Below are 12,129 nucleotides of genomic sequence, written 5' to 3' on the forward strand. Positions count from 1 at the left end.
CTTCCCGCACAGCTCGCCAGCAGCGCCAAGTTTTTGCAAGTTGGCTGCCTGCCGAGGTGGGTAGCCCTGCAGCTTCCGGCAACAAAGCGACAGTTGTTGTTCGACCATCGCGGCGGTAAGTCGTGCTATCGTGCACGCTTGCTGCAAATAAGAGTTGTTTTGCGAGTGCGTCGTCAATAATTGTGTCGTTTTATCTGGGTTTTACAGTCTCGTACGTCTCTAGACAAAACAAGCACTCTTACTCAACGACAGAATGTAAAACATTCAAGCACGGCTCCAGTCGAGCCTGAATTTTATTTTGCAGGGTATATTTATGTCAACTTGATCAACTTATTATTTCAATAATTGTATAAAACGTATGAATTTGCAAATATTCCAAGGCCAATCTCCGAATTATTAAACGTCATGTTTTCCAGCTGCAACGTTTCTCTGTACGATAGCCCATCCCAAAATTTTCCTCTCGTAGCCGCCCCTGAAAACATCTTGTAGGGATCTGAAAATATATAATTTTAAGAGGTGGGTAATTTATGATCAGGTTTAACTGTGAAGTATGAATCTGCAAAATTCGCATTATTTTTTTTTTTTTTATAAGGGATTTTATCATCATAAGGTATATAATTACATTTATTAAGTATGGCTTTTATTCAGGGAGACCATTCAATTCGAGATACAATATTCCATGGGTTTTTTTTGTAAACATTTTCCAGGTTTTGCAATAAGGAGTAAAAATTAATTTTATTTTTTTAAGTTTTTGTAATATATGATTTAAAACACAAGCACCAGAGATACACTGCCAGTAATAGGCTAATAAAACAGCACAAGTAATAATATAATAATTGAACGTATGTATTTCCCCAGCTATTGAAAATACAGGGACACTGCAGTGATATAGAACACTGCTTTAAAATAGCAGCTACCTTGTGCTTAGCTGTACCACAAAAAAAACATTGTTTCTTAATCAGCATGAATGTGAAGTTTAAAAAAATATTATGGACAGTAGAGTATCATTTATCAGTACATCCGAACACGGGTAATATTTTAGAAACAACTAAAATAACAGTTTATTTTTTTTATATAATTTTTTTATATATTTTTTTTAAATTTAATTTGGTGGCCATATTTTCACGCGGTCTGACACAAAAACCACTAAATGAGAGAGGAGAGAGGCGTGGCTAGGTCGGGGAAAGACTCTGGTAATAGCTCTCGCTCGAAGGCTAGAGGGGAAACAGGAAAATAAACCAGCCAGAATTTGTGAGTGTACACATTTCGTGAGCATGCATGACCATATATCGAGCAACATTACAGTTAGCGTTAGCTGTAAAAAAACAAATATGCTGTAACGTGCATATCTCTTGCTTGGTTATTTACAACTCTATTGTGATACTTGGGTTTGGCGTGGATTGTAAATGCTTCCCTGCCCATAGTTTCAAATCTTTAAAATTTTATGGCATATCTTCTGTCTCGCACTGGTTCTGTCTTTCACATCCTCGGCGACCCACGGAAACTCAGATTCACAGCGACGGGAATACCTAGTAGACTTTGCCCTAACGGCTTTCTAACAAACTGCAAGCTAGGACTGGTACAGAACAGAGAAAGTTAGAACCAGAAGGTGCCATGCCACGCACCAGAAAGCTGTTCCCTTCCCCACTTTATACCGGCGTGACGTACTGCGTCTACCACACGTCCTAGAACACTCCAGCACTGCCAACATGAAACCACACAGGTTCGCAGCCTGATTATTTTCAGATGCTGCAATGTACGTTTCACAAAAAAATTGTGCAAATTCCACATGCAAAAGTTTTTCCAGGAAATAAGTACAATTCCAGAGAGAGCCCCTGTTTTTCCAGGGGCCCTTTCGAATTCCGACTCTTTCTCGTTTTCTCGGTTTGGTTGCCACCCTGTTAAATATTGGATGATGATTTAGTTGACTCAACCTGATGGATTGCCTTTCGTAAATCATGAGTTAGCTAGCAGTGTTGGTAAATGAAAAAAAAAAAAAAAAAGTTGTTGTCCAACTTTTTGAAGATAAATAATATAAAAAAATTGAAATACTACAAAAGAATTTTTAAATTGGAAAAAGAGCAAAAAAAAATATTTTGAAACACTGAAGGAGACAGTTAATTGTGTAGTTAAACATGTAATATTGCATCCAATAGTTAGGTTAGGTCTGATGATCAAAATGCAGTATGACAGCGACAGAGTCCCTACCTGACTTCCTGGCAGTCGGCCATGCTCAAGACGGTGTGGGCGGCCATGTTGTGTATCCTGGGAGTCGCGTCCCCGGACTTGGACAGCAGCTCCGGGAGCAGTCTCTCCACGCTCCTCGTCACCTCCGCAGCCGACACCCTGCGGCAGTCAGCCCCCTTGTGCGACCAAGCACGCGTCTCTGCTCCTGATGATTACCATCCACTCTTTCCTACACTTCATTCCTTCCACACAGTAGTCCCATACAACTACCAGACACAACACATTTTCTCTTTAGAAGAGTATGCAGAACACATCAGAAAATTACAGGTTCTTACCAACGTAAAAGTCAAAAAAATTATTTTTAGGCTAAATTTTTTATTTCATTTATACCAATACTAACAAAATAGTTGCTATATGTTTGCTATAATTAACAGAATGTCTACAAATATTGGGTGAGCCAATTTCAGAGCGAAATTTCAATCTCGCAAGCCAGTTACCCGAAAAAAATATTTTAATAAAGGGCATGAAATTTATCTTAGAAAGATACTATCCTTTTTGTGGATGTCATATCGTTTAACAAGCTAGTGTGCAGTTACAGTGAGGAAATATTTGACTATGAAGTAGCTTGGCTTCTGGGTTGTAGCCGTTTCCCTGGCAAATAATTCACCGACGTTTCGGTCGACATTGCAGTCGCCGCCGCAGTAGTTAGGTAAGTAGTAGTAGGTAACTGCTCCCTGATGATGGCGACTGCAATGTTGAACGAAACGTCGGTGAACTATCCGCCAAGGACACTGCTACAACCCAGAAGCCAAGCTACTTCAGACAACGGCCATGAAAGCCTGACTATGTCGCGTGTCAGCGGCGACCAGTCAACAGAACTGCCCACAGCCAGATGCTCACACTAAGAGCCCACCTGGCGGGCACGAACTCCACGAAGAACAGGCGGATGGTCTCGGCAGCCAGGCTGTACACGGAGTACACCTTGTCGCGCAGGGCGCGGTGCAGCAGGAAGACGGCCGCGCGAGCGACCTTGTTGGGCGGGAGCAGCCGTGCCTCCGAGGACTCCTCCCCCGCCACGTGGCGCCTCAGCTCCCCCTGCAGCTGCCGCAGCCCGTCCTCCTTGTCCGAGTACTGCTTCGAGTAGAACTTCTCCACCTGCGCGTTCCCGTCCGGGCTCACTGAGGCACGTCGTGTTCAGAGACGCATGAACCCCCACCCAGGATAGTTTTGAATTTTTTACTAGGAATGGGTCAGTCAAATCCTCAGATACCATCAAATCCTTAGTATTGGAAGGATTTTATATTTAAGGAAAAAGATTCTAAGGAAATAAAGTAAATTCAACACTGCTAACCTCTTGTGTTTACTAGATCAATTATTTTCTTCATACCTATCCTCTTTAAGTCGAGCAGGGCTTCGTCCCCTTTAGCCTGGTCAGACACTGCTCCCTTTTTCTTCCTGTCTCACCCCTAACCACTCCTTGCCGGCATTAGCACCGTCGATGTATGTAGTCGTGTGAGTTCAAACTGCGCGCCACAAACTACCTCAAGAGGGCGCCCTAGCATCAGTGCTTCGCTTCCTTAATTAATCGTAAATTATATTGTAAATCTTTATTATATTTGTCTCAAGTGTTTTGTGTTTCAGAGGACCGGCCCAGAGGGTCTTGTATAGTAATTGTTATATAACTACGCTACCAACACAAAGACAGCGCCGAACACTTCTGAGGCTGAGCCGAGTCCAACCGAAGTCAGAATTTATTTAAATGCTAAAATATTAATTACTATATATTATTAAGTAAGCAAGCCCTGAGAAGGCGTGCAGTAATTGTAACAGTGTTTTATTTGTCCTTTTCACAATAACCCTTGCCACGTAATCGCAGTAACGAAACAGTACTCTGGTTCGGCGCGAAAGACGCCATGTTGCCCGCGGAGAGCGTGCCTCTCGCTCCAGTCCACCGTCATTTATTTTAAATTTTGTGTTTTCTAGATTTTTTTTTGAATCGCTGAGGTTTGACAGTCCACAGGAACATGATGTGAGAAGGGAAGAGAGGAGCGACCACTCACCATGTCGTCTCCGAACACGGAGACGGGCAGGGCCGCCTGCTTGCGCTCTCGGTCCGAGAGCCGCGACCGCCCGGCCCCCTCCACCTCCGCCGGGGGCTCCTTGGCGCTGCCCGTGCTGTGGCTGCTGCGACCCACACACCCCCCGCGCTCAGCCGTGCACACTGGCCTGGGCCGTCCCTCGGCCTGGCCTTGAAATTCTTTAAAATAAAGATACCTATTTCAGATTCTCAAAACAATGTGTGGTCAAACAGAAACACAACGAATCACGACTTATAAACTTATGGCACAAAATGAAAGCTTAAAAGAGTTTTTTTTTTTTGACAGTGTCATGTTGATTTATTAGTACCCATAACTCACAAATAATGAGTATTACATTTTTATAGTCAATTCTAAGGCGATGTTGTTGGGTTTCTAAGACTGCCATATCGGAAGAGTACCATATTGACAGTATTCCGCCTGGGCTCTCGAAAAAGGCGGAAAAGTGCCATACGTCCAAAGGACGAAGCGGAATACTGCCATATTTTCTTACACCCTCCATGGAAATGAGTACAGCAGCATTGCCCTCGAAGTAGTGTACAGAATACTCGGTAGGTAGCGCGTGTCACCCAGGTAGCTACAGATGTACTCCGACCTTTCGGCCGGCGTTGCTCACGTATCCCCTCCCAATATGCGCCCTTCAAGGGTAGTGTGGGAGTAACTTCCAGTTCTTTTCTTTAAAACATTCCAGAGCCTTTTAAATATACCAGAGGTGCCCCCCCCCCCCCCCAAACACTATGACTTACCCCCCCTAACCTAATTATGCAAACCCCCCCCCCCCCCCCCCGAAATTTTTTATGCCATTTTCTCAATGATTTACTCAATTATTTTATAGTATTATACTTTTTTAGTATTATATTTTATCACATTTTGCATTGATTAAAACTGATTTTCTAATAATAATTGTGGTCATATCAGGTAATATTTCCATCCTGAACCGACAGATGCCAAACTGCTTTTGTTGAGGAAAGTGCGGGGTTGCCAATTTGATTTACAAGGTCCCTTTCAATTATCAAAGCACCAGAAACGTATTTTCACATTAGAAGCTATAATTATGTAAATAATATATACATCTTTTCTCGTCTTTTAACCACCCCCCTCCTCCTGAAATTTTAATGACGCAGTCTGCGTCGTTACCCCCCCCCCCCCCTTCTGGGCACCCTGAATATACAGAACTGCAAGGGATCGCTCCCTATTTGTTGATCGGGAGGGTGTTAGGGCTTCGGCACCGACCAGCGGCTGGGGCCACCGACCCAGCATAGTCACCGCCTCAGCCCCTCTACCGCACTCGGCTGGCTGCGTCCTGAACCCTGAGACTATCAGCACTGCCGGCGCCTACACCACGCCGGGACCCGGTGGAGGCCTAGCGCCGGAGCTGTGTGGTCGCACCGGGCCAGGCGGCTGCGGAGAGAGCGCGGTACGTACTGTCGCAGCGCGGGCAGGGTCCTCTCCTCGTACGCCTCGTAGCTGCTGCGGGCGCCGGGCGGGGCCGCCGGCCTGTGCCTGCGCCGCAGAGACCCGCGCAGGTCGGCGGGGCTGGCGGCCGGGGGCGGGCTCCTGGGCCGGCCGTGCTGGTGCAGGGGCGACACGGGCGACATGTGCACGGCCGGGGGGTCGTGGCTGGGGGAGGCCGAGGGCACGCGCAGCAGGCGGGGGGGCGGGGGGGGCAGCTCCGCCCGCTGCCCGGCGCACGGCCCCTCCGCGCTCTCGTCGTTCTTCCCCAGCCGCTGCGGCCACAGGGAAAAAATATTACCTACCAACTTAGGCGAGAAAAAAGTACAAAATTTGAAAGAAGAAAAGTACTAAATTATAATTTGTCATGGTTTTAACAATTTAGGAAGTTATTATGACATCACAATGCTCGAACTTAAATATCACACCACACACACATACATTCCATAGTTTTTAAAAATAATTACGCTTAATAATAAAACATGTTGGAGTTACTGTAATATTATTATAGTACAGAAAAAATACTAGATCTGAGCGTAAATGTACTAGACCACTAACAGTACTAGATCTAGTGGGAAAGTACTAACTGTGGACACCCTGCCTCTCACAACACGCTTCTGTGAGTACTGTTTTTTTTAAGTGAAAACATGTATGAAAAGATTTGGACAGGGAGTAAATAGGCATGTTAGTCGTCATTGATGTGGTCACGTGATGTGTTAACGAGAACACTATATCTGTTCCTATTAGTATAACTTATTGTGCTTTTGAATCTTAAGTAAACGATTACCATGCAGTAAAAAACGAGTATAAAATATATTAATAATCTCATATAGATATATAGATTTTATGATATTTTTTTAAGTCAATTTTGTGTTTTTAGACAGGAGATTTAAATGTTGTGGTTTTAATTTTTACACATTGTGTTTGTTCATAAAAATAGTTTATTATTTAACAAATATAAAACTAAAATATGTATTAATACTTATTGCACCAAAATAGTCTCTTTTGGACCGATACATGATGCACTTAAAAATAAAATAATTTGTTATCAGCATGTCTTGAACAGAACTACTCAGAAAATTAAAAATAGGTCTGCATATTTTTGAGTGTTTGAAAAATGTGCCACCAGAATTAATGTAAAATATGTATCTGATAAGAGATGCAAGATCAAACAACACTATATTATTTTTTTTTCCAATCCAATTTGTTCATACATTTTGGTGCAAAATTCATGCAAAATAATTACATTCAATGAATTTACGAAAGTTAAATATAACATTTTTGTGGTGCGAGTGTTACATTGACATGTTTTGCGGTTTTTATTTCAATTCACAATATAATCTTTGTAGTGTTAAGTATTCAATAGGACTGGATATATATTGGCAGGCCTGCAAGGACAGTAATGGCGGCGGACCCGACACAAGGTTTATGTGATCTCGGAAATATGTGTACCAATACTGACATGACCATATTGTCCCTATCTATCCTGCACACCTCTTCAACAACTAAACTATCTATCATTAGAGACCGGAAAAATTCGCGAATTCATTTCGTGATAGGCTATAATATAAATAGTTATACCTCAGTGCTGCCTCTGCTATTGGCTCACAACTCACCTGGATGACTCTGGGCCAATGAGAAACGCCCGACCAAAGCTTTATACGAATCACCGGCTGCTACGTTGGAACGTCTCACAAGACAGCAGCCAATGAGTGGGTGGCATTTGACCGAGTGTACGTAGAACTGTGGAGCTCATCCTGCAGGTCACTGAACCCGCGAATTTTTCCGGTCCCTCCCTACTAATCGTCTACTCGACGTACGCCGTTTATCTCGAGCAGATCGTCCACTTCCAGGTACTTGTAGACGGTCTTCCTGTACTCGTCCATCTGGGCCTTCTTGTACTTGGCCCGGTCGTAGTCCTCCAGTTGGATGGCGTGTCGCTTCTCCAGCTCGTACTTGCTCAGCCTCTCCCCGGCCACCCGCAGGTTCTCCATCGCCAACTTCAGCCGGCGCGCAAACTCGAAGCGCTCGCCTGGGAAACACAACTTCTTGCGAGTGTGCTTTCTACAGGAACATGATCATGCTCAAGAAATTGATGAAACATGCAATGAAAAAAATTCTGAAGGTAAGGAGAATAAATCATAAAAGGTTTTTAAAAAATGATGAATCTTGACAAAATATTAATTCTTTGAAAACCAAAACCCTAAAAATGTAATATAATCTACACAAATAAATTACCCAATTTTTGAATATGTTACCCAGTATAGGGTATTTTATATCAAGGACTTTGAGTTAAACATACAAAAATTTAACTAAAAATGACTGAAAACCCTATTTTCTCAGCCCAAGATAGAACCAAAATGGGTACAATCAGACAAAAAAAATACTAGAAAACATCTTAGAAAAACAAACCAAATTAATATTAAAACTCCATTGTAATAACCCCTTTAACTTTTAAAACCTTTTTTCTCCCAAACACTTACAAAATTTGCAGTGCAATTGGAACCTGTTTCTAGAAAACCTTAAGTTAAAGAAATAATTCTGTTTTGAAGTGAAACTTCTCCGGGGGGTAGGAGGGGGGGTGGGGGGGGGGGGGGCTACAATTTTAGAGCATTGTGAAAATTCTGACGGCATGAGGGGAATAGTCAGGAACGTGTTGGGGGAATACGTAGAAGAGTGTGTCAGCAGTGACATCACTACAACGTATGTGAAGACTCGTGAGATAGACTTTTATAGGTGTAATTTATGTTCAAGTTGAGTGTTTATTTCTTTCATTTTATTCAGCTGGATATAGTGATTTAACATAACAATAGTAAAAAAAATAATTCAAAAGGCAGGAGCGGATAAGAGGTACATATTATCAAAGGCAACGTGGGAATAAACCGCCAAAAGAGGGCGTCAAAAAGTGCCAGTGAACGGATGCAAGAGTACAGGACCCGAGAAAAGACATTTGTTTCATTTGAGGTCTTACCCGCATCCTTATACTATCAATTAAATCTCAATTTCAATGGAGTAAAAAAAAATACTAATAATTTATATCTATCTGCAATTAATGAGAAGCCTAAGATGTACATCAAGTTCTGTCCCTGCCCGAACACACCCGAACAATTCGCCTTCGGCCAACCTCGGTATTTGTTTTATTTTTGCGCAGGAAAAATGAATTCAAATATTAAAAGTGGTCGGTTAGGTTAGCTACATTAAAACACTTTAAACCACTATGGACGGTTAGTGAGGTTAGTATAGCTACATTAAAATAAACAGAGAAATATAAATATGTATATAAATAAACCCGAGGTTGGCCGAAGGTGAATATTCGGGCGTGTCCGGGCAGGGACGGAACTTGATGGACATCTCAGGCTTCCCGCAACTAATGAGCAAGAAGTTTCACGCGCAGTTACTGGACAGTTCCCCCAAGGAATCAGCTGGGAGACCACGAATGAACCGACAGAGTGAGGGCCCGGTACTCACAGATGATGGCGTGCTGCTTCTTGACCTCCAAGGCTCGGATCAACTGGGCCACCTCCAGGTCCACGTACATCTCGAAGGCCAGGTCGTCGTACGGGGAGACGTACTGGGGGTTGCTCACCAGCAGGAGCGGGTTGCTGGCATCCACGTGCTGCCCCGAGAAGTCCTCGCCGTTCGCCCCGTCCAGCGCCTGCCCCAGCACGTTGATGGCGATCAGACCAACCTGCGACATACAACACTTGACTGACCAGCTGGTGCCCGCATGCGGTGCTATATACAAAGCAGCTTTCTCTATCTCTCTATCTGTATATCTTTATGCATATCACTACATCTCTCTCTATATCACTATGTATCTATCTATATCTCAATATATCTCTCTGGGGGGGAAGGGGGGTGGAGTAGGAACCACTTTACCCCTGTTCGCTTTCAAATTATTTTCTTTTGCTGAAGGGATTTTTTTTAAGAAGGGGAGGGGGGATATACATCCCCATTTGCCACCACTATGTATGCCCCTAAGCCCCTGACAATAAGTTAAAATTACATCAACAATACCCATTAAATAAAACAGGAATAGCAGCAAGTGTGTGGGTGAACACGACAGACAATGCTAGGTGATTATGCTGTGTTTTCCCATGACTACTCCCACAATAAATGCATGAAGGTCTCTGCAGTGGATCCAGAAGCTTGTTCTATGGAGGAGGAGAAAGGTTTGGAAGATTAGATTGGATTACTAGTGTACTCTTTTTCCCCGGTTTTCACATTAAAAATCATTTTACCCAGAGACAGTTGTGATCGGGAAAAAAAATTGTGGGGGGAGAAGTTCAGTCAGTCCTTCAAGCCCCACATTTCACACACAAACACCCCCCCCCCCCCCCCCACATACTCAAACTACTACATACACAAACCCACATACTGTTTTAAAGGACCTGCTTATGAAGGGGTAACTAGAGGGTCAAATCAGCTAGAGCCATGTGCTCCAAGGTAACAGATTTTGTTCAAAATATTGTTATGCATACATACTTATAACATGAGTAAGTGTGAATTATTTTAGAATTTTTAAATTAAAACTGGAAGAATGAGAAATTTTCGAAACTTTCAGTTTTTGAGCGAATAATGATCTCTGACGATCTTCACCAGTACACTTAAATTACTATAAAACCCACAATTTTCATGCTATCTAGCTCATTTAAATTGCAAATAAAAGCTAATATTCCATACTTTGTAGATGTAGACAGAGAAATAACAAATTCCATCACAAAAATTTTACACTGAGCATGGAATAGGTACTATTTTAAGCTATTTTGCACCTTTGCTCGCGCTCAATACCATAGCTCAACAACCACAATGAGCAATAGCTTGAAAATTTATTTTTAAATACACATTAGCATTATGTAACTATATTTGAAAAATGAAAAGGGTGTTTTTGTGGTTTTAAAATTATTAAATTTATATTACTGAAGTAAGAGAAAAAATTTTTCCAGTACCTAGTCTTAATAAAATTCCTAACAGCATGGAATCAAACCTAGGATATTTATTGTCTTGTCTGGCACAACTACTACAAGGCCTACCTGAAATGTAAGAAACAAAGCAGAAAATACCTGGTCGTAAACATTCAGCGAGTTCTGATGGTTGGCGTGTAACTGCAGCTTGAGGTAGTTCGCCGTGTAGGACGGCACGATGACGGACTTCAGTTCCCTGGACTTGAACTCAGTGCTCTGGTTGTCCGACAGCGTGATGAAGCCCAAGTACTGGAAGCTCGCCTCGCTCGGGACGCAAGGGACGTCACCATTTTCATGCGCGTCCGCACTGCAGTCTGTGTTCGCAGACCACAGCTCCAGTTTCTCAGCTGTGGACAATTAACATTCCGAGCTGTAGCAGATCGCATGTATTCGGTACTGAGTAACGGATGCGCCATCCAGCACCGAGTAACGAAACGTTAACACACGAATGCATTTCGTTACTCGCATTTTCCGTCGTATGGAACAGTTCACATGTAGTTCTACACTACTCTTAAAATCAAATTAAATTTAGAATGACTTAAACACAAGTCTGGTTCAAAATACGGAAAAGTGAAAGAAAAAAATGCACCTTACGCAGTTTGGTATGTAATGTATAAGTGTGCCGTCGTCCGGGGTCTCGGGCTCGAGTCCCGGTGTGGCTCCTAGTGGGAAAAGGCGCTTCTTGCTACGTATTGTCCGGGTGGGCGCCAGACTAGCTCGGTTCTAGTCGTGAGTTTGGGGTCGTGGATGTATGTGCCCCTGGGTGGCCCACTAGGGCCGGCGGCGGTGTTGCGTGAGATGATTTTAAATAAGAGACGTGGAGTTGAGGTGGTGGTGTCGTACCTTTTATTCAGAGGAGCGAGTCGTACACAATACAACACTCTACAGAGGTCCCCGGGGGTTTTTTACTTGTTATTCCGTGGCGCCGTATTGTTTGTGTTCCGCGTTACGTGGCCTCGGATGCTGTTATGTCTCAGACGTCTCACTGGGTACGTAGGTAACGTAATTTCGTAACACAAAGGCGGGACACAAAATACACTGAATTAAGGGGGCGCGTACAGGTTACGTGGCACTCGTTACTCGGGTAACGTAAGTTAGCAATACAAAATACGGGATACAAAAATACACTGAATTAAGGGGGTGCGCACAAGTTACGTGGCACTCGTTACTCGGGTAACGTAAGTTAGCAATACAAAACACGGGATACAAAAATACACTGGATTAAGGGGGCGCGCACAAGTTACGTGGCACTCGTTACTCGGGTAACGTAAGTTAGCAGTACAAAATACGGGATACAAAAATACACTGAATTAAGGGGGCGGGCGATTGGAGACGGCCAATCCCGTATGCAAATGTCTCGGCGCGGGTGTTGTGCCCACTGTGGTGAAACACGCACCGCAATTAAGTTTGTCCAAGTTCCCTTGCGGGTT

The 12,129-nt window shown here is 43.3% G+C and overlaps 1 protein-coding gene across 1 annotated transcript in view; it reads right to left on the reverse strand.

Moving 5' to 3' along the window:
• LOC134528543 (centrosomal protein of 104 kDa) overlaps positions 1-12,129 on the reverse strand; it is a 40,840-nt gene that overhangs the window by 15,825 nt on the left and 12,886 nt on the right. The window contains exons 3-9 of the mRNA XM_063362263.1: positions 10,799-11,046; positions 9,204-9,423; positions 7,556-7,767; positions 5,709-6,010; positions 4,248-4,371; positions 3,101-3,342; positions 2,209-2,346 (exon numbers count right to left, since the gene is read on the reverse strand). Coding sequence (XP_063218333.1) covers positions 2,209-2,346; positions 3,101-3,342; positions 4,248-4,371; positions 5,709-6,010; positions 7,556-7,767; positions 9,204-9,423; positions 10,799-11,046 — 1,486 coding nt within the window. The remainder of the gene's footprint in view (positions 1-2,208; positions 2,347-3,100; positions 3,343-4,247; positions 4,372-5,708; positions 6,011-7,555; positions 7,768-9,203; positions 9,424-10,798; positions 11,047-12,129) is intronic.

The sequence above is a fragment of the Bacillus rossius genome, chromosome 1, assembly GCF_032445375.1.
Source record: "Bacillus rossius redtenbacheri isolate Brsri chromosome 1, Brsri_v3, whole genome shotgun sequence".
NCBI classification, from domain to species: Eukaryota; Metazoa; Arthropoda; class Insecta; order Phasmatodea; family Bacillidae; genus Bacillus; species Bacillus rossius.